The 23,245-nt window shown below is 44.1% G+C and overlaps 1 protein-coding gene across 3 annotated transcripts in view; it reads left to right on the forward strand.

The window, feature by feature from the left end:
* LOC123992517 (voltage-gated potassium channel subunit beta-1-like) overlaps window positions 1-23,245 on the forward strand; it is a 202,205-nt gene that overhangs the window by 101,592 nt on the left and 77,368 nt on the right. For all 3 annotated transcript variants that reach the window (XM_046293715.1, XM_046293716.1, XM_046293717.1), the window contains one exon: window positions 16,777-16,820. In XM_046293715.1, the coding sequence (XP_046149671.1) occupies window positions 16,777-16,820 (44 nt within the window). The remainder of the gene's footprint in view (window positions 1-16,776; window positions 16,821-23,245) is intronic.

Here is a 23,245-nt window from a genome sequence, read left to right on the forward strand (position 1 = left end):
CTGATTCACAGACAGACTGGTGAGTTACTGATTCACAGACAGACTGGTGAGTTACTGATTCACAGACAGACTGGTGAGTTACTGGGGGGGGGGGGGGGGGGGTTAGAGAGAGAGAAAAGGGAGGCAGATACAAAGACATGAATGATAAAACAACAGGTAGTACATATCTGTCCTGTCCTTGCATATTCAGCTACAGAGGTAGGCATACCGTGTAATAACATTTATTATTGTAATTTCTCCACTGTTGATTGGGGAAAAGGTGAAAGTGATGAGGGGAGTCTCTCAGCCCTGTAGACTCTTTCCTGGTCAGGAATGGTTTCTCCCCTATCTGACCTGAAGTATTTTCTGCCTCTGTTGGTTTCTTTTATTCCAGATCGCCTCGGTCTCTCGTCTTTCGTCTCAAGCAGTTTCCCCCAGAATGCCATTCCCTGACTTGTCCAGTGTGAACCGTTCTGGATCATCAGTTGCAGTCGCCTTAGAGCAATTCAAATCAAAAGTAGATGAAATTGAGGTCCATGAGCTGTGACAGAAGGCAGCCTCTGGTGAGAGACGGGAGTCTTGACTGTCCTGTTCTCCTCTGGTGGTCCGTTTAAAGTGTCCTTTCATGCCAGCTTTCTGGGTACTCTGCCCTCTCAACACCCTCATGATAACCTCGACCATCTGGCCCTCTCTAGCTGCACTCTATCTCACCTGTTCTCCCCTCCTGCTCTCCTCTGTTTCTCCAGGTAGCCTAGTGGTTAGAGTGTTGGGCCAGTAACCGAAAGGTTGCTGGATTGAATCCCTGAGGTGACAAGGTACAAATCTGACGTTTTGCCCCTGAGCAAGGCAGTTAACCCACTGTTTCCCGGTCGCCGAAGACGTGGATGTCGATTGAGACAGCACCCCGCACCTCTCTGATTCAGAGGGGGTTGGGTTAAATGAGTAAGACACATTTCAGTTGAATGCATTCAGATGTACAACTGACGAGGTATCACCCTTCCCATCTACAGTATATTAATGATTCCCGGGACCACCCATACGTAGAATGTATGCACACATGACTGTAAGTCGCTTTGGATAAAAGCGTCTGCTAAATGGCATATATTATTATTATTATTATTATTATCTGTCTCGGCTGAGTGACAGTAATGTGGGAATTCAGAAGAGATATGAAAAGGCAAAATGGATGTAATTGGTCAACGTTCATATTAAGAACTTGATGTGCTGCAACATGGTGGGGAACACGTCCAGTAGGTGTCAGTCCCAGTGTTTCTCCTGTCTGCTGGGCTCTGTGGGGGACACGTCCAGTAGGTGTCAGTCCCAGTGTTTCTCCTGTCTGCTGGGCTCTGTGGGGGACACGTCCAGTAGGTTTCAGTCCCAGTGTTTCTCCTGTCTGCTGGGCTCTGTGGGGGACACGTCCAGTAGGTGTCAGTCCCAGTGTATCTCCTGTCTGCTGGGCTCTGTGGGGGACACGTCCAGTAGGTGTCAGTCCCAGTGTTTCTCCTGTCTGCTGGGCTCTGTGGGGGACACGTCCAGTAGGTGTCAGTCCCAGTGTATCTCCTGTCTGCTGGGCTCTGTGGGGGACACGTCCAATAGGTGTCAGTCCCAGTGTTTCTCCTGTCTGCTGGGCTCTGTGGGGGACACGTCCAGTAGGTGTCAGTCCCAGTGTTTCTCCTGTCTGCTGGGCTCTGTGGGGAACACGTCCAGTAGGTGTCAGTCCCAGTGTATCTCCTGTCTGCTGGGCTCTGTGGGGGACACGTCCAGTAGGTGTCAGTCCCAGTGTTTCTCCTGTCTGCTGGGCTCTGTGGGGGACACGTCCAGTAGGTGTCAGTCCCAGTGTTTCTCCTGTCTGCTGGGCTCTGTGGGGAACACGTCCAGTAGGTGTCAGTCCCAGTGTTTCTCCTGTCTGCTGGGCTCTGTGGGGGACACGTCCAATAGGTGTCAGTCCCAGTGTTTCTCCTGTCTGCTGGGCTCTGTGGGGGCCACGTCCAATAGGTGTCAGTCCCAGTGTTTCTCCTGTCTGCTGGGCTCTGTGGGGGACACGTCCAGTAGGTGTCAGTCCCAGTGTTTCTCCTGTCTGCTGGGCTCTGTGGGGGACACGTCCAGTAGGTGTCAGTCCCAGTGTTTCTCCTGTCTGCTGGGCTCTGTGGGGAACACGTCCAGTAGGTGTCAGTCCCAGTGTTTCTCCTGTCTGCTGGGCTCTGTGGGGAACACGTCCAGTAGGTGTCAGTCCCAGTGTTTCAAAAAACGACATAAGGAGTACTTTAAACGACCTAAGGAGTACTTTAAAGTATTTTTCATAAAGTACTCAGTTAGTTCCACACCTCAGTTAGTTCCACACCTCAGTTAGTTCCACAAATCAGTTAGTTCCACACATCCAGTTAGTTCCACACCTCAGTTAGTTCCACACCTCAGTTAGTTCCACACCTCAGTTAGTTCCACACCTCAGTTAGTTCCACACATCAGTTAGTTCCACACATCCAGTTAGTTCCACACCTCAGTTAGTTCCACACCTCAGTTAGTTCCACACCTACATGCATATTGACGCCACACCACACACACACAAACACACACATGCATATTGATGCCACACACATATATGCATATTGACAGTACACACACAAACACACACATGCATATTGATGCCACACACACACATGCCTATTGACCCCACACACACATGCATATTGACGCCACACACACACACACACACACACACACACACACACACACACACACACACACACACACACACACACACACACACACACACACACACACACACACACACACACACACACACACACACACACACACACACACACACACACACACACACACACACACACACACACACACACACACACACACACACACATGCATATTGACGCCAAACACACACATGTAACAGTAATCCGGGTCAACAGCATCAATGTAACAGTATAATTTTAAACCGTCCCCTCGCCCATACCCAGGCGCAAACCAGGGACCTTCTGCACACAACGACAACATTCACCCTCGAAGCATCGTTACCCATCGCTCCACAAGAGCCGCGGCCCTTGCAGAGCAAGGGGAACTACTACTTGAAGGTCTCAGAGCAAGTGACGTAACCGATTGAAACGCTATTTAGCGCACACCGCTAACTAAGCTAGCCGTTTCACATCCGTTACACACACATACACATGCATATTGACACCACACACACACACACACACACACACGCATACTGGACAACACACTCACATGCATATTGATGTGACATATTGACGGGACTCCTTGTATATAGTCTCACTATTATTATATTACAGTGTTAATATTTCCTTTCTTTTTTATATATATATTTTTTTCACTCTGCATTGTTGTGAAAGTTCTCGTATATAAGCATTTCAAGGTAATGTCTACACCTCTTGTAATCGGAGCATGTGACAAATATAATTTGATTTGATTCTAGAACTCAATGCAACCGAGCAAGTCTCCATGGAAATGTTGAATGCATCAGCACATGTTATTTTGAATGTGGAATTTGGAAGGATAATTGTGCTGAGTCCTATTTTAGTCCATGTTGCCTCTGCTTGCCTCTTTACTTTCCTCTTTAAAAAATAAACTATGTCAGCAAATCCTTCTGTAACGGCTGCTGTCTCAATCTGTCTGCATTCTCTCAACACACACACTCAGTCCCCAGTCCCACACTCAGCCTCCAATTCCACACTCAGTCTCCAGTCCCACACTCAGTCTCCAGTCCCACACTCAGTCTCCAGTCCCACACTCAGCCTCCAATTCCACACTCAGTCTCCAGTCCCACACTCAGTCCCCAATCCCACACTCAGTCCCCAGTCCCACACTCAGCCTCCAGTCCCACACTCAGCCTCCAGTCCCACACTCAGTCTCCAGTCCCACACTCAGTCCCCAGTCCCACACTCAGTCTCCAGTCCCACACTCAGTCTCCAGTCCCACACTCAGCCTCCAGTCCCACACTCAGCCTCCAGTCCCACACTCAGCCTCCAGTCCCACACTCAGCCTCCAGTCCCACACTCAGCCTCCAGTCCCACACTCAGCCTCCAGTCCCACACTCAGCCTCCAGTCCCACACTCAGCCTCCAGTCCCACACTCAGCCTCCAGTCCCACACTCAGCCTCCAGTCCCACACTCAGTCTCCGGTCCCACACTCAGCCTCCGGTCCCACACTCAGCCTCCGGTCCCACACTCAGTCCCCAGTCCCACACTCAGTTCCCGGTCCCATACTCAGTTCCCGGTCCCACACTCAGCCTCCCAGTCCCACACTCAGTCTCCCAGTCCCACACTCAGCCCCCGGTCCCACACTCAGTCCCTGGTCCCACACTCAGCCCCCAGTCCCACATTCAGTCCCCGGTCCCACACTCATTTGCAACTGCGACCTGGACAAGATAAAGCATAGCAGTATGAACAGACAACACAGAGTTACATATGGAGTAAACAGTTAACAAGTCAATAACACAGTAGGAAAAAAAGGGGGAGTCTATATACAATGTGTGCGAAAGGCATGAGGAGGTAGGCGAATAATACAATTTTGCAGATTAACACTGGAGTGATAAATGATCAGATGGTCATGTACAGGTAGAGATATTGGTGTGCAAAAGAGCAGAAAAGTAAATAAATAAAAACAGTATGGGGATTGTCACGCCTTGGTCTTAGTATTTTGTGTTTTCTTTAATTATTTGTTCAGGCCAGGGTGTGACATGGGTTTATTGTGTTGTCGTATTGGGTTTTTTGTAGGCATTGGGATTGTGGTTGATTAGAGGTGTGTCTAGCATAGGCTTGGCTGCCTGAGGCGGTTCTCAATCAGAGTCAGGTGATTCTCGTTGTCTCTGATTGGGAACCATATTTAGGTAGCCTGGGTTTCACTGTGTATTTTGTGGGTGATTGTTCCTGTCTCTGTGAAGTTGTTCACCAGACAGGCTGTATAGGTTTTCACGTTCCGTTTGTTGTTTTTGTATATTTATTAGTTATTTCATGTATCGCTATTCTACATTAAAGAACATGAGTAACCACCACGCTGCATTTTGGTCCGACTACAGATGAACGCCGTTACAGGGATGAGGTAGGTAAAAATGGGTGGGCTATTTACCGATAGACTATGTACAGCTGCAGCGATCGGTTAGCTGCTCAGATAGCAGATGTTTGAAGTTGGTGAGGGAGATAAAAGTCTCCAACTTCAGCGATTTTTGCAATTCGTTCCAGTCACAAGCAGCAGAGAACTGGAACGAAAGGTGGCCAAATGAGGTGTTGGCTTTAGGGATGATCAGTGAGATACACCTGCTGGAGCGCGTGCTACGGATGGGTGTTGCCATCGTGACCAGTGAACTGAGATAAGGCGGAGCTTTACCTAGCATGGACTTGTAGATGACCTGGAGCCTGTGGCTCTTCCTATTCTAACTGGGGTTGTGCCTGTGGCTCCTCCTATTCTAACTGGGGTTGTGCCTATGGCTCCTCCTATATACCTGGGGTCGTATGGGTGAGCGAGGAGGATTGCCTGGCCCGCGTCAGACAAGAGACATGATAACCCTGGTCAACCTGAGTATATGTGGACATTTGGTCATACCATTTGCACAACCTTATATAACACTGTGAGAATGTAATGGGTTATCTCTGTAACACTGTGAGAATGGAATGGGTTATCTGTGTAACACTGAGAATGGAATGGGTTATCTGTGTAACACTGTCAGAATGGAATGGGTTATCTGTGTAACACTGTGAGAATGGAATGGAATGGGTTATCTGTGTAACACTGTGCGAATGGAATGGGTTATCTGTGTAACACTGAGAATGGAATGGAATGGGTTATCTGTGTTACTGAGAATGGAATGGGTTATCTGTGTAACACTGTGAGAATGGAATGGGTTATCTGTGTAACACTGTGAGAATGGAATGGGTTATCTGTGTAACACTGAGAATGGAATGGAATGGGTTATCTCTGTAACACTGTGAGAATGGAATGGGTTATCTGTGTAACACTGTGCGAATGGAATGGGTTATCTGTGTAACACTGAGAATGGAATGGGTTATCTGTGTAACACTGTGAGAATGGAATGGGTTATCTGTGTAGAGCTGAAGGCTCAGAGACGATTCCGTGTATGTTTGTTTGTTTCGTCTCTTGGTCTTGGAAAGAGTTCTAACTGTTGTCCCATAGACAGTAAAGAGTTCTAACTGTTGTTCCATAGACAGTAGAGAGTTCTAACTGTTGTTCCATAGACAGTAAAGAGTTATAACTGTTGTTCCATAGACAGTAGAGAGTTCTAACCGTTGTTCCATAGACAGTAAAGAGTTCTAACTGTTGTTCCATAGACAGTAAAGAGTTATAACTGTTGTTCCATAGACAGTAGAGAGTTCTAACTGTTGGTCCATAGACAGTAAAGAGTTCTAATTGTTGGTCCATAGACAGTAGAGAGTTCTAATTGTTGGTCCATAGACAGTAGAGAGTTCTAACTGTTTTTCCATAGACAGTAAAGAGTTCTAACTGTTGGTCCATAGACAGTAAAGAGTTCTAACTGTTGTTCCATAGACAGTAAAGAGTTCTAACTGTTGTTCCATAGACAGTAGAGAGTTATAACTGTTGTTCCATAGACAGTAAAGAGTTCTAACTGTTGTCCCATAGACAGTAAAGAGTTATAACTGTTGTTCCATAGACAGTAAAGAGTTCTAACTGTTGTTCCATAGACAGTAAAGAGTTCTAACTGTTGTTCCATAGACAGTAGAGAGTTATAACTGTTGTTCCATAGACAGTAAAGAGTTCTAACTGTTGTCCCATAGACAGTAAAGAGTTATAACTGTTGTTCCATAGACAGTAAAGAGTTCTAACTGTTGTTCCATAGACAGTTAAGAGTTCTAACTGTTGTTCCATAGACAGTTAAGAGTTATAACTGTTGTTCCATAGACAGTAAAGAGTTCTAACTGTTGTTCCATAGACAGTAGAGAGTTCTAACTGTTGTTCCATAGACAGTTAAGAGTTCTAACTGTTGTTCCATAGACAGTAGAGCTACATTGATTTTCACAAGTTAACTACTGTAATTACAAAGCGGAAATATACAGAACCAGCATTTCTCGAGAGCATACGCTACTAAGAGCCTAAGATATCTGCGGGAGAGGTATTGTCTCCCTGCCAAATACCATGGTCATCCATCAGACTGTTTAAGCCGATCACTAACATTGTTCAGCCTAGTGCCTAATTATCCCATAGAGAACATGGAGGTGGAAAGATCGGGGTTCTATTAAAATACCCTTTTCACAATGGGAGGACAATTGATTCTGTGTCTGGGCCTGGGCCGCTGTTAAAACAGGAAGATGGATATCGCCTTGGGTATTAAGCATAGTTACAGTAAAGAGGCAGTTTTATGAAGCAGTCTAACAGAAGGGGGAGTCACTGTTCCTGTTTTATTGCTACTGAAATTACACATTTACAGAAGTGCCCACACACAGACTGTACTGTAGGTGAGAAATGGGGTCATACATTCAGTGTGTGTCTAAGGATGTGTGTGTTTATGAGAGAGAGAGAGAGAGAGAGAGAGAGAGAGAGAGAGAGAGAGAGAGAGAGAGAGAGAGAGAGAGAGAGAGAGAGAGAGAGAGAGAGAGAGAGAGAGAGAGAGAGAGAGAGAGAGAGAGAGAGAGAGAGAGAGAGAGAGAGAGAGAGAGAGAGAGAGAGAGAACAGCTCTAAACAGAGAGTACACAGTGGCAGAATACCTGACCACTGTGACTGACCCAAACTTAAGGAAAGCTTTGACTATGTACAGACTCAGTGAGCATAGCCTTGCTATTGAGAAAGGCTGCCGTAGGCATTCCTGGCTCTCAAGACAAGACAGGCTATGTGAACACTGCTCACAAAATGGAAACTGAGCTGCACTTCCTAACCTCCTGCCAAAGAGTTTTTGTCATTATGTGTCTCAGAGAACAGCTGTAAATGCAGGTTGTTTACATATAATCTATATTCTATATTCCATATGATATATTGTATATTCCGTATTGTATATTCTATATTCCACATTCCATATAATATATTCTATATTCCATATGATATATTGTATATTCCGTATTGTATATTCTATATTCCACATTCCATATAATATATTCTATATTCTATATGATATATTGTATATTCCGTATTGTATATTCTATATTCCACATTCCATATATTCTATATTCCATATGATATATTGTAAATTCCGTATTGTATATTCTATATTCCACATTCCATATATTCTATATTCCATATGATATATTGTATATTCCGTATTGTATATTCTATATTCCACATTCCATATATTCTATATTCCATATGATATATTGTAAATTCCGTATTGTATATTCTATATTCCACATTCCATATATTCTATATTCCATATGATATATTGTAAATTCCGTATTGTATATTCTATATTCCACATTCCATATATTCTATATTCCATATGATATATTGTATATTCCGTATTGTATATTATATATTCCACATTCCATATAATATATTATATATTCCATATTGTATATTGCATATTCCGTATTGTATATTCAATATTCTATATTCCATATAATATATTCTATATTCCATATTGTATATTGCATATTCCGTATTGTATATTCAATATTCTATATTCTATATAATATATTCTATATTCCATATTGTATATTGCATATTCCGTATTGTATATTACATATTCTATATTCCACATTCCATATGATATATTCTATATTCCATATTCTATATTCTATATTTCATATAATATTCTCTGTTGCTTGCCATGGCAAACAGTGGCAGGTGTTGAGAGTTGTGATCCATCTGAAATGAGAGAGCAGAGGAATGTGTCAACGTAAATCTGTTCTCTCTCTCACACACCTACACCGCCTCCTCCACAGTATGAGTATCAAATGAAAGAGAGAGCTGGGTTCTATATAGGTGTTATAGCTTGGCTGGGTCTCTGGTGTACAGATGTTTTCATGACCCTTATACACAGGGAGGGTATGTTTTAGGGTATGATGCCAGCCAGAGATCGCTCCTTGGCTTAAAGTGATGCCTCCACATGCACGCAAACACGCACTCAAACAAACACACACATGGGCACACACACACGTATGTACACAAACACTCACGCACACACACATTCATAACAGAGATTGAGCATTGGCACAGAACACTGAGACTGACATTTTCCATTTCAGAGAGCTCTTATCTCCTGGGGAAAGAAGGTCATTACTACACCACTGTGGTAAATCTAATATAGGTTCAGTGACTGAACACCCCATATCAGAGGATCTCTCTCTCTGTCTCTGTCTCATTTCTATGTGTGTAATTTGAGAGCACGTACCACAGCTCTGTAAAGACTTGTTGACTTGAGGCTGAAGGACAGGTAGACTGATGGAGTCAGAGAAGAGGTGAACGACAGGTAGACTGATGGAGTCAGAGAAGTCATCGACAGGTAGACTGATGGAGTCAGAGAAGTCATCGACAGGTAGACTGATGGAGTCAGAGAAGAGGTGAACGACAGGTAGACTGATGGAGTCAGAGAAGAGGTGAACGACAGGTAGACTGATGGAGTCAGAGAAGTCATCGACAGGTAGACTGATGGAGTCAGAGAAGTCATCGACAGGTAGACTGATGGAGTCAGAGAAGAGGTGAACGACGGGTAGACTGATGGAGTCAGAGAAGTCATCGACAGGTAGACTGATGGAGTCAGAGAAGTCATCGACAGGTAGACTGGTGGAGTCAGAGAAGTCATCGACAGGTAGACTGATGGAGTCAGAGAAGTCATCGACAGGTAGACTGATGGAGTCAGAGAAGTCATCGACAGGTAGACTGATGGAGTCAGAGAAGAGGTGAATGACAGATAGACTGATGGAGTCAGAGAAGTCATCGACAGGTAGACTGATGGAGTCAGAGAAGTCATCGACAGGTAGACTGGTGGAGTCAGAGAAGTCATCGACAGGTAGACTGATGGAGTCAGAGAAGTCATCGACAGGTAGACTGATGGAGTCAGAGAAGAGGTGAACGACGGGTAGACTGATGGAGTCAGAGAAGTCATCGACAGGTAGACTGGTGGAGTCAGAGAAGTCATCGACAGGTAGACTGATGGAGTCAGAGAAGTCATCGACAGGTAGACTGATGGAGTCAGAGAAGTCATCGACAGGTAGACTGATGGAGTCAGAGAAGAGGTGAACGACAGGTAGACTGATGGAGTCAGAGAAGAGGTGAACGACAGGTAGACTGATGGAGTCAGAGAAGAGGTGAACGACAGGTAGACTGATGGAGTCAGAGAAGGCATCGACAGGTAGACTGATGGAGTCAGAGAAGGCATTGACAGGTAGACTGATGGAGTCAGAGAAGAGGTGAACGACAGGTAGACTGATGGAGTCAGAGAAGGCATCTAAACAGAGAGTACACTGACCCAAAATTAACAAAAGCTTTGACAATGTGCAGACTCAGTGAGCATAGCCTTGCTATTGAGAGAGGCCTTCCTGGTTACCTGTGCTACCTATAAACACACGTGACCAGTGACCCATGACCCCAACATATAGTGCCCTCAAGTGTACAAAACGAGTTCAAATAACCATTGTCAGACAACATATACACAACACTAACAGGCCAAAACAGCTCCTACACAAATCAAACATTGATACACTCCCATAGGTCGCTGCCCACAAAATGAGTTGGAAACTGATCTACACTTCCTAACCTCCTGCCAAATGTATGACCATATTAGAGACACATATTTCCCTCAGAAAACTAATTGTAGTGACGATTCCCTGTGAAAAGCCACTGGCACAGGAGTGATGCCAAACTAAGAAGCTAGTTAGCTACTAAGAACTTTCCAATACACTTTCAAAACAACAAAACTGAGAGCTCCCTCATTCTAAATAGTAGCTCATATCCAGGATAAGGTCTTATTCAGGATAAGCTGTTAACCTGCACACAGCAGCCAGCAGCATATCACCCTGCATACCACTCATACCACTCTTTCCTCTGGTCTAAAAAATATCCCAATTCCCCAGGGCAGTGACTGCCCTGTGTAGGGTGCTGTCTTTCAGATGGGATATTAAACGGGTGTCCTGACTCTCTGAGGTCATTAAAGATCCCATGGCACTTATCGTATGAGTAGGGGTGTTAACCCTGGTGTCCTGGCTAAATTCCCAATCTGCCCCTCAAACCATCACGGTCACCTAATAATCCCCAGTTTATGATTGGCTCATTCATCCCCCTCCTCTCCCCTGTAACTATTCCGGTCGTTGCTGTAAATGAGAACGTGTCCTCAGTCAACTTACCTGGTAAAGTAACAGATAAATAAAAAGCACAGCATTCCAGATAGCAGCTCATGAGTATCCCTGTATCTATGAATACACACAATATTCCTAACTGAAGTTCACATTGGTTAAATGGAATAGTAACTGAAATCTGGACACTGACTATAGGTCTATAACCTCTCACATGTAGTATAATATTAAAGTGATGCCACTTTCGTGTGTTTTGCCAGCAGCTCTTCATAAGCACAGCGCTGTTTATGACTTCAAGCCTATCAGCCTAATGGCTGGTGTAACCAATGTGAAATGACTAGCTAGTTAGCTGGGTGTGCGCTAATAGCGTTTCAAACGTCACTCGCTCTGAGACTTGGAGTAGTTATTCCCCTTGCTCTGCAAGGGCTGTGGCTTTTGTAGAGCGATGGGTAACACTGCTTCGAGGGTGGCTGTTGTCGATGTGTTCCTGGTTCAAGCCCAGGTAGGGGCGAGGAGAGGCACGGAAGCTATACTGTTACACTGGCAATACTAATGTGCCTATAAGAACATCCAATAGTCAAAGGTATATGAAATACAAATGGTATAGAGAGAAATAGTCCTATAATTCCTATAATAACTACAACCTAAAACCTCTTACCTTGGAATATTGAAGACTCATGTTAAAAGGAACCACCAGCTTTCAAATGTTCTCATGTTCTGAGCAAGGAACTTAAACGTTAGCTTTTTACATGGCACATATTGCACTTTTACTTCTCCAACACTTTGTTTTTGCATTATTTAAACCAAATTGAACATGTTTCATTATTTATTTGAGGCTAAATTGATTTTATTGATATATTATATTAAGTTAAAATAAGTGTTAATTCAGTATTGTTGTAATTGTCATTATTACAAATGCATTTTTTTTAAATCGGCCGATTAATCAGTATCTGCCTTTTTTGGTCCGCCAACAATCGGTCGACCTCTAGAAGAAACAGTATTATGAAGCCAAGATCAATGATATAAAGAATGATGGGGGAAAAATGTTGGTGTAACTGCAACCGGCCAACAGTATTATACAAAAATAGACATTCTGATGAGAAGTAACTCACAAGCATATAATGAAAATAAAACATCTTATCTATGTTACCCAACGAATTCTGATTATTCCCCAACATTAGCTCTAATATAGATCATGTAGGTCGCTGCCTTATGGATGTACTATCTTCGTTTGACCACTTTCTCACATTAGGAGAACCTGCAGCACTCGGAAAAGTGAATTATGATGTGCATTATAATTACTAGATATACATTTGTCTTTGGGGCAAATCAAGCATGATAATTTAAAGTGGAAATGACAAACTTTAGAAGCATTTTTAAACCTCGACTACACCACACGTTGCATTTCCTGCTGCGCAACAAAACAGTGATCAAATTAAGATAGCACATCTGTATTTCTATCTCTATACAAAAATACCACTCTGACAACTGTCTCTATACACCAACCCAATTACACAAACACCACTCTGACAACTGTCTCTACACACCAACCCAATTACACAGACACCACTCTGACAACTGTCTCTACACACCAACCCAATTATACAGACACCACTCTGACAACTGTCTCTATACACCAACCCAATTATACAGACACCACTCTGACAACTGTCTCTATACACCAACCCAATTACACAGACACCACTCTGACAACTGTCTCTACACACCAACCCAATTACACAGACACCACTCTGACAACTGTCTCTATACACCAACCCAATTACACAGACACTACTGTCTCTACACACCAACCCAATTACACAGACACCACTCTGAAATGTCTGTCAGGTTATACAAAACGAATTAGAGTTGTTGAAAGGATGTTTTGTGTGGGAACAAGTTCAGCTGGGTAGATATATGAAGCGTGTGAATGCTTTGAATAGATTGTGTGTGTATGTGTTTACTACAGGAACAGAGACAGAGACACACACACACACAACACACACACACTAATGTGATTTATTCACACACACATACTCCCTACTATGTGGCGATAAGTTGAAGTCTACACCTTTGTCATTCTCTCTACCTCTTCACTGACAGAGTCTGGAAGTGGGGAGAGAGAACCCATCTTTTCAATCTAAACACACATATATATATGGGACCATGGGACCAACACTTTACATGTTGCGTTTTGTCACACAACATAATCGCACAGATGTGTCAAGTTTTGAGGGATCGTGCAATTGGAATGCTGACTGCAGGAATGTCCACCAGAGCTATTACCAGAATTTTATGTTGATTTTCTCATAAGCCACCTCCAACATCATTTTAGAGACTTTGGCAGTACATCCAACCGGCCTCACAACCGCAGACCCTGTGTAACCACGCCAGCCCAGGACCTCCACATCTAGCTTCTTCACCTGCGGGATGGTTTCTGATGAACCACCTGGACAGATGATAAAACTGTGGGTTTGGACAACCAAATCATTTCTGCACAGACTGTCAGAAAACGTCTCAGTGAAGCTCATCTGCGTGCACGTCGTCCTCACCAGGGTCTTGACCTGACCGCAGTTTGTCATCATAACCGACTTCAGTGGGCAAATACTCACCTTCGATGGCCACTGTCACGCTGGAGAAGTGTGCTCTTCATGAACGAATCCTGGTTTCAATTGTACCGACAGATAGCAGACAGTGTATATGGCGTCGTGTGAGCGAGTGGTTTGATAATGCACGGCCCCATGTTGCAAGGATCTGTACACAATTCCCGGAAGCTGAAAATGTCCCAGTTCATCCATGGCCTGTATACTCACCAGACATGTCACCCATTGAGCATGTTCGGGAGGCTCTGGATCGACATATACGACAGCGTGTTCCAGTTCCCGCCAATATCCAGCAAGTGACAACATTCCACAGGCCACAATCAACAGCCTGATCAACTCTTTGTGAAGGAGATGTGTTGCGCTGCATGAGGAAAATGGTGGTCACACCAGAAACTGACAGGTTTTCTGATCCACGCCCCTACCTTTTTTTAAAGGTGTCTGTTATCAACAGATGCATTTGATAATACATTGTAAAGCAGTGTCCAGGTCAAACTGTGCTACTAGATAATGAGTGCCTGATGAGTTGTAATGTGTGTCTGGAGCTGACCCTGAGCTGACAAGGTAAACAAATATGTCGTTCTGTCCCTGAACAAGGCAGTTAACCCACTGTTCCTAGGCAGTCATTGAAAATAAGAATTTGTTCTTAACTGGCTCGCCATAAAGGTCAAAAGAAAATATTTTAAAAATGCTTGTTCTTTTCTATTTAGTCATGTGTCATTCACCTGTCAGCCCCGTGTATACGGCTTGCCAGGGAGTTGACATGACAGGTCTGAAACCAGAACTGAAGCCTGATTGATTCCATCAGTCAGTGATTGGTCATGGCAGGCTTCTACTGCTCTGTTATTGGTCACAGGCGCGTTCTACAGGTCTCTGCCTGGTTGGAGTGGGTATAAAGCAGGGAGATTTCCATCTGATGGGCAATGTCACAGAACGTCAGGATAACTCAGTGTCAGCCTGTCGGCCGTTACACAACATGACACAAAACCAGAGGAGAGACACACACACTGATTAGAGGACATCACTTCATGTTGGCCAGACAGACAGACAACACTCTCTGTTTTTCTGGTTCTTGCTGTTAAGGGTCTAATCAAACTATGGCTGGTTCTACCACCATTAGCCAGCTGTCACTTGGCCACACACACACACACACACACACACACACACACACACACACACACACACACACACACACACACACACACACACACACACACACACACACACACACACACACACACACACACACACACACACACACACACACACACACACACTGGGTCCAACAGTGTTCCCATACCACACCTGTGCGCATAATGAGATGATTACAGAGCCAATTAGGTGTTCTAACTATTAATCCCAATGAAACCTCCCAACCCCCCTCCACCTCTCTGTCCTGTGTACTCATCTGAAGTGAACCTAAGCTTGTTGACTTATTTCCGGACACATATTTTCATTTCTCTGGATCTGTTTGAATGAAATAACCATGTTGTCAAAGATAAAGTGTCAGGCGTTTGGCAGCACTGTGTGAGAGGAGACGTCATTATGTCTAACTCTGTCTGTCTGTCTCACTCAGGATGTAATGTGACTGAGATCTAACTCTGTCTGTCTGTCTCACTCAGGATGTAATGTGACTGAGATCTAACTCTGTCTGTCTGTCTGTCTGTCTGTCTGTCTGTCTGTCTGTCTGTCTGTCTGTCTGTCTGTCTGTCTGTCTGTCTGTCTGTCTGTCTGTCTGTCTGTCTGTCTGTCTGTCTGTCTGTCTGTCTGTCTGTCTGTCTGTCTGTCTGTCTCTGTCTGTCTCAGTCAGGATGTAATGTGACTGAGATCTAACTCTGTCTGTCTGTCTGTCTGTCTGTCTGTCTGTCTGTCTGTCTGTCTGTCTGTCTGTCTGTCTGTCTGTCTGTCTGTCTGTCTGTCTGTCTGTCTGTCTGTCTGTCTGTCTGTCTGTCTGTCTGTCTGTCTGTCTGTCTCACTCAGGATGTAATGTGACTGAGATCTAACTCTGTCTGTCGGTCTGGCTCAGTCAGAATTAGCAACGTGTCGGTCTCAGGAATACATACAGTCCCACATCACTGCCAATCACTCCCTCCCTACCTCTGCTTCCAAATCTCTCACTCCCCCCTACCTCTGTTTCCCAATCACTCCCTCCCTCTCTACCTCTGCTTCCAAATCTCTCACTCCCTCACTTCCTCCCTACCTCTGCTTCCCAATCTCTCTCTCCCTCCTCCCTCCCTCCCTCCATCCATCCCTCACTCCCTCCCTACCTCTGCTTCCCAATCTATCTATCTATCTATCTCCCTCCCTCCCTCCCTCCCTCCCTCCCTCCCTCCCTCCCTCCCTCCCTCCCTCCCTCCCTCCCTTCCAACCTCTGCTTCCCAATCTCTCTCTCCCTCCCTTCCTCCCTCTGCTTCCCAATCACTCTCTCCCTCCATCCACCCTCCCTCCCTCCCTCTGCTCCCCAATCCCTCCCTCCCTCCGCTTCCAAATCCCTCCCTCCCTCCCTCCCTCTGCTTCCCAATCCCTCCCTCTGCTCCCCAATCTCTAACTCCCTCCCTCTGCTCCCCACTCCCTCCCTCCCTCCCTCTGCTCCCCAATCTCTCTCTCCCTAGGGGCGGCAGGTAACCTAGTGTTTAGAGCGTTGGGCCAGTAACTGATTATGGCAGCCCACCATATGGTAGCAACTCTTTGATTCAGAGGGGTTGGGTTAAATGCAGAAGAAACATTTCAGCTGTACAACTGTCTAGGTATCCCCCTTTCCCTTACCTTCTCTTCCCAATCTCTCTCCCTGCCTATGTTTCCTGGGGGTTAGTGTGATAACTGAACTTCTGACTAATCTTGACCATCACACACACAAAACAATACACACACACACAAAACACACACAGCCAGCTGCCCTTCTATCTTGATCTGAGTTGATTCGTAAACAACATTGACTAACAGCTCTACTGTATGTTTCTCTCCTCAGGAACCTGGGGAAATCAGGACTTAGAGTGTCGTGTTTGGGACTGGGTAAGAACATTCACCTTTTTAGAACCCATCACCTGCTCTGAGTTGCACTATGGCACAGATCTGGGATCAGCTTACCTTCAACAAATATTACCTTTAGTCACAATGGGAGGAATAGAAAACTGGTACACGTACAACTTCCTCCTACACCTTTTGGGCTCATCTCATAGGTGGAAGAAGTGGAAGAGCAGCTGTGCTGTTTAAGAAATAAAGGCAGAACTTTCCAGGCAGCTTTTGTATTTGAGGAACTACAGTTGAAGTCGCAAGTTTACATTCACTGAGGTTGGAGTCATTAAAACTAGTTTACATTCACTTAGGTTGGAGTCATTAAAACTAGTTTACATTCACTTAGGTTGGAGTCATTAAAACTAGTTTACATTCACTTAGGTTGGAGTCATTAAAACTAGTTTACATACACTTAGGTTGGAGTCATTAAAACTAGTTTACATTCACTTAGGTTGGAGTCATTAAAACTAGTTTACATTCACTGAGGTTGGAGTCATTAAAACTAGTTTACATTCACTGAGGTTGGAGTCATTAAAACTAGTTTACATACACTTAGGTTGGAGTCATTAAAACTAGTTTACATTCACTTAGGTTGGAGTCATTAAAACTAGTTTACATACACTGAGGTTGGAGTCATTCACACTAGTTTACATACACTTAGGTTGGAGTCATTAAAACTAGTTTACATACACTTAGGTTGGAGTCATTAAAACTAGTTTACATTCACTTAGGTTGGAGTCATTAAAACTAGTTTACATACACTTAGGTTGGAGTCATTAAAACTAGTTTACATTCACTGAGGTTGGAGTCATTAAAACTAGTTTACATACACTGAGGTTGGAGTCATTAAAACTAGTTTACATTCACTGAGGTTGGAGTCATTAAAACTAGTTTACATACACTGAGGTTGGAGTCATTACAACTAGTTTACATACACTTAGGTTGGAGTCATTAAAACTAGTTTACATTCACTTAGGTTGGAGTCATTAAAACTAGTTTACATACACTTAGGTTGGAGTCATTAAAACTAGTTTACATACACTTAGATTGGAGTCATTAAAACTAGTTTACATACACTTAGATTGGAGTCATTAAAACTCATTTTTCTACCTCTCCACAAATTTCTTGTTAACAAACTATAGTTTTGGCAAGTCTGTTAGGACATCTACTTTGTGCAAGACACAAGTCATTTTACAACAAATGTTTACAAACAGATTATTTCACTTATAATTCACTGTATCACAAACACAGAGGGTGAAACGTTTACATACACTAAGTTGACTGTGCCTTTAAACAGCATGGACAATTCCAGAAGATTATGTCATGGCTTTAGAAGCTTCTGGCATAATTTCAGTCAATTGGAAGTGTACCTGTGGATATATTTCAAGGCCTACCTTCAAGCTCAGTGCCTCTTTGCTTGACATCATGGGAAAATCAAAATAAATCAGCCAAGACCACAGAAAAAAAATGTAGACCTCCACAAGTCTGTTTCAAACCATAGGGAGCCATTTCCAAATGCCTGGAGGTACCAAGTTCATCTGTACAAACAATAGTACGTAAGTATAAACACCATGGGGCCACGCAGCCGTCATACCGCTCAGGAAGGAGACACGTTGTCTCCTAGAGATGAACGTACTTTGCTGCGAAAAGTGCAAATCAATCCCAGAACAACAGCAAAGGACCTTTTGAAGGAGGAAACAGGTACAAAAGTATCTGTATCCACAGTAAAACGAGTCCTATATCGACATAACCCGAAAGGCCACTCAGCAAGGAAGAAGCCACTGCTCCAAAACCGTCATAAAAAAGCCAGACTACAGTTTGCAACTGCACATGGGGACAAAGATCGTACTTTTTGGAGAAATGTCCTCTGGTCTGATGAAACAAAAATAGAACTGTTTGGCCATAATGACCATTGTTATGTTTGGAGGAAGAAGGGGGAGGCTAGCAAGCCGAAGAACACCATCCCAACCGTGAAGCACGGGGGTGGCAGCATCATGTTGTGGGGGTGCTTTACTGCAGGAGCGACTGGTGCACTTCACAAAATCGATGGCTTCATGAGGATGGAAAATTATGTGGATATATTGAATCAACACCTCAAGACATCAGTCAGGAAGTTAAAGCTTGGTCAGATATCGGTCTTCCAAATGGACAATGACCCCAAGCATACTTCCAAAGTTGTGTCAAAATGGCTTAAAGACAACAAAGTCAAGGTATTGGAGTGGCCATCACAAAGTCCTGACCTCAATCCTATAGAAAATTTGTGGACAGAACTGAAAAAGCGTATGCGAGCAAGGAGGCCTACAATACTGACTCAGTTACACCAGCTCTGTCAGGAGGAAAGGCCTAAAATTCACCCAAATTATTGTGGGAAGCTTGTGGAAGGCTACCCAAAAGGTTTGACCCAAGTTAAACAATGTAAAGGCAATGCTACCAAATACTAATTGAGTGTTTGTAAACTTCTGACCCACTGGGAATGTGATGAAAGAAATAAAAGCTTAAATAAATAATTCTCTCTACTATTTGTTATGCAGGTGAATGAGGACCCAAAAGCGACTTAGCGAAAACAGAGTCTTTATTCCAGTAAAACTCAAGACGAAAACAAAACAGGAAAACAACTTAAATCCACTCGTAGTAACGAGGACAGACTGGAGACTCAAGCATTGACTGCAGGTTGCTTCGGGAAGGCACCGACCGTAGCAGACTAAGGCACCTGCTCATACGCAGCATCTGAAGGAGACAAGACATGACAGGGTGAGACAAGGACACAGCACAGCGAACATCATACAAGGATCCGACAAGGACAGAAGCGGAAAACAAGGGGAGAAATAGGGACTCTAATCAGAGGACAAAATAGGGGACAGGTGTGAAAAGACTAAATGAGTGAGTAGGAGAATGAGGAACAGCTGGGAGCAGGAACGGAACGATAGAGAGAGGAGAGAGAGGGAGGGGGAGAGAGAGGGATAGAAAAAGGGAACGAACCTAATAAGACCAGCAGGGGGAAACGAACAGAAGGGAAAGCATAATGACAAGACAATATAAGACAAAACATGACACTATTATTCTGACATTTCACATTCTTAAAACAAAGTGGTGATCCTAACTGACCTAAAACAGGGAATTTTTACTCGGATTAAATGTCAGGAATTGTGAGAAACTGAGTTTAAATGTATTTGGCGAAGGTGTATGTAAACTTCCCACTTCAACTGTATATACCGCTGGGACTGAATGTGTGTGTGTGTGTGTGTGTGTGTGTGTGTGTGTGTGTGTGTGTGTGTGTGTGTGTGTGTGTGTGTGTGTGTGTGTGTGTGTGTGTGTGTGTGTGTGTGTGTGTGTGTGTGTGTGTGTGTGTGTGTGTGTGTGTGTGTGTGTGTGTGTGTGTGTGTGTGTGTGACTCTGACTCACTTCATCAACCCTGTAGTGCTGTGTGACATGTCTACTGAAGCTCTCTCAGATATGAATGATTGTGTGAAGTCATTCACCACTTAAAACTGGATCTACAATACACGTTTGACTAAGGCCACTCATCCAGTCTGATACGCTTTGGTTTTGAAAAACTCATTATTGGAGGTGCACAAAGACCCTCCCACACACACACACACAGTTATAAAACACAAACTCCCACTCAAACCACACGGGAAGGTAATCATACATCATTTGTCACTTGTCTGTGTTGCCATGGCTTCTATTCTTCATTTAAACATCTAATACCTGCCTCCAGTTGCCCTTCACAACCTCTTCTGTCTCTGTCTCTGTCTTAATTTAACTTCAATTTCAATTTAAGGGCTTTGTTGGCATGGGAAACATACGTTACCAAACATTTAAAAGTGAAATAGATAAACAAAAGTGAAATAAATCATTACAATTACAGTAAACATTACACTCAAAGACGTTCCAAAAGACTAAAATCATGACACATGTCATATTATGGCTATATAGTGTGTTGTAATAATGTACAAATAGTTAAAGTACAAAAGGGAAAATAAATAAACATAAAAATCAGTTGTATTTACAATGGTGTTTGTTCTTCACTGGTTGACCTTTTGTCGTGGCATCAGGTCACACTGTGGTATTTCACCCAAGAGATATGGGAGTTTATCAAAATTGGGTTTGTTTTCAAATTCTTTGTAGATCTCTGTAATCTGAGGGAAATGTCTCTGATATTGTCATACATTTGGCAGGAGGTTAGGAAGTGCAGCTCAGTTTCCACCTCATTTTGTGGGCAGTGTTCACATAGCCTGTCTTGTCTTGAGAGCCAGGAATGCCTACAGCAGCCTTTCTCAATAGCAAGGCTATGCTCACTGAGTGTGTACATAGTCAAAGCTTTCCTTAAGTTTGGGTCAGTCACAGTGGTCAGGTATTCTGCCACTGTGTACTCTCTGTTTAGAGCCAAATAACATTCTAGTTCTCTGTCTCTCTGTCTCTCTGTCTCTCTGTCTCTTTCTCTCTGTCTCTCTGTCTCTCTCTGTCTCTCTGTCTCTCTGTCTCTCTGTCTCTCTCTCTGTCTCTCTGTCTCTCTCTCTCTGTATCTCTCTCTCTCTCGTTCTTGCCTTGAAGCGTTGCAAATACACACGCACACAGGCACACACTCAGAAAAAAATAAGCACACACAAGTAGACACACACACACACACACACACACACACACACACACACACACACACACACACACACACACACACACACACACACACACACACACACACACACACACACACACACACACACACACACACACACACACACACACACACACACACACACACACACACACACATATACACTCATACACTGAGCTCCCCCAGGGATCAATGGGCTGCTTCTCACAGCAGATGGAGAGCTCTTATCACAGACATTAATAGCTGTATTTGCCACTTTAAATTGGACATGGAGAGAAGGTGTGAGTGGATGTGGATATGTAGCAATTATATATTTACCATCTGAATATGTCGATTTTTAGCTTGCAGTCTGGGAGAAAGGTTGAGAAGGGTGGGATAGATTCAATTAGGTTCAAGTAGAGATGGGGAGATTTCCAAAGTATGCTTTGGCAATATGTACATTGTAACGTCATGCCAATAAAAGCAAATTGAATTGAGAGAGAGATGGAGGTAGAGTTTAGCAGGGGTGGCTGGTCTGACGGGACTAGGGGACTGGGAGTCTGGGTAAAGAGGGATGGGTTTGTGAGTCAGACTATCCAGGGGATCCGATATGGCAGAGATAAGGTCAGTCTTATTCCACCTGGCAGTCTCCTACACAGACACACACTTCCCACTGTGCCACCGTGCCCTTGGCTTGGTGTGTGTGACATACACTGTCTGGAATGGGACAGCAAGATGGGGGGAGGACGGGGGGGGATGACAGGGGTGGAGGACAGGGGCGGAGGACAGGGGCGGAGGACAGGGGCAGAGGACGGGGGGGCGGAGGACGGGGGAGGACGGGGGGAGGACGGGGGGAGGACAGGGGGAGGACAGGGGTGGAGACAGGGGCAGAGGACAGGGGCGGAGGACAGGGGCGGAGGACAGGGGTGGAGGACAGGGGTGGAGGGCAGAGGACAGGGGCAGAGGACAGGGGCGGAGGACGGGTGGAGGACTAGGGTGCAGAGTGACAGTTTATACAACGGCTTAATTCAACAATGCTACCAACATAAAATATAAACCGCCATGTTATTTACACACAAACCCAAACACAGTCATACTATTTACACACAAACCCAAACACAGTCATACTATTTACACTAAAACCCACACAGTCAAACTATTTACACTAAAACCCACACACAGTCAAACTATTTACACTAAAACCCCCACAGTCATACTATTTACACACAAACCCAAACACAGTCAAACTATTTACACTAAAACCCACACAGTCATACTATTTACACTTAAACCCACACACAGTCAAACTATTCACACTAAAACCCACACAGGCAAAATATTTACACTAAAACCCACACAGTCATACTATTTACACTTAAACCCACACAGAGTCAAACTATTTACACTAAAACACACACAGTCAAACTATTTACACTAAAACCCACACAGTCAAACTATTTACACTAAAACCCACAATGTCAAACTATGTACACTAAAATCCACACACAGTCATACTATTTACACTAAAATCCACACACAGTCAAACTATTTACACTCAAACTCATTGGCCTTCTTGTCTCTACTAACTAGTCCCTACAGCTGTAGTGACGATATAAAGAGGGAGAGAGAGACATAGAGAGGAGACATAAGAGCCTTTGGGTCCTCTACTAAGAATGCCTTGGCCTGGATCTGGAGCTGGGCTACACACTGAGTCTACACACAGTCACATTCACTAGAGTCTATACACTGACCACATTCACTAGAGTCTATACACTGACACATTCACTAGAGTCTACACACAGTCACATTCACTAGAGTCTACACACTG

The sequence above is a fragment of the Oncorhynchus gorbuscha genome, linkage group LG13 (assembly GCF_021184085.1).
Source record: "Oncorhynchus gorbuscha isolate QuinsamMale2020 ecotype Even-year linkage group LG13, OgorEven_v1.0, whole genome shotgun sequence".
Classification (NCBI taxonomy): domain Eukaryota; kingdom Metazoa; phylum Chordata; class Actinopteri; order Salmoniformes; family Salmonidae; genus Oncorhynchus; species Oncorhynchus gorbuscha.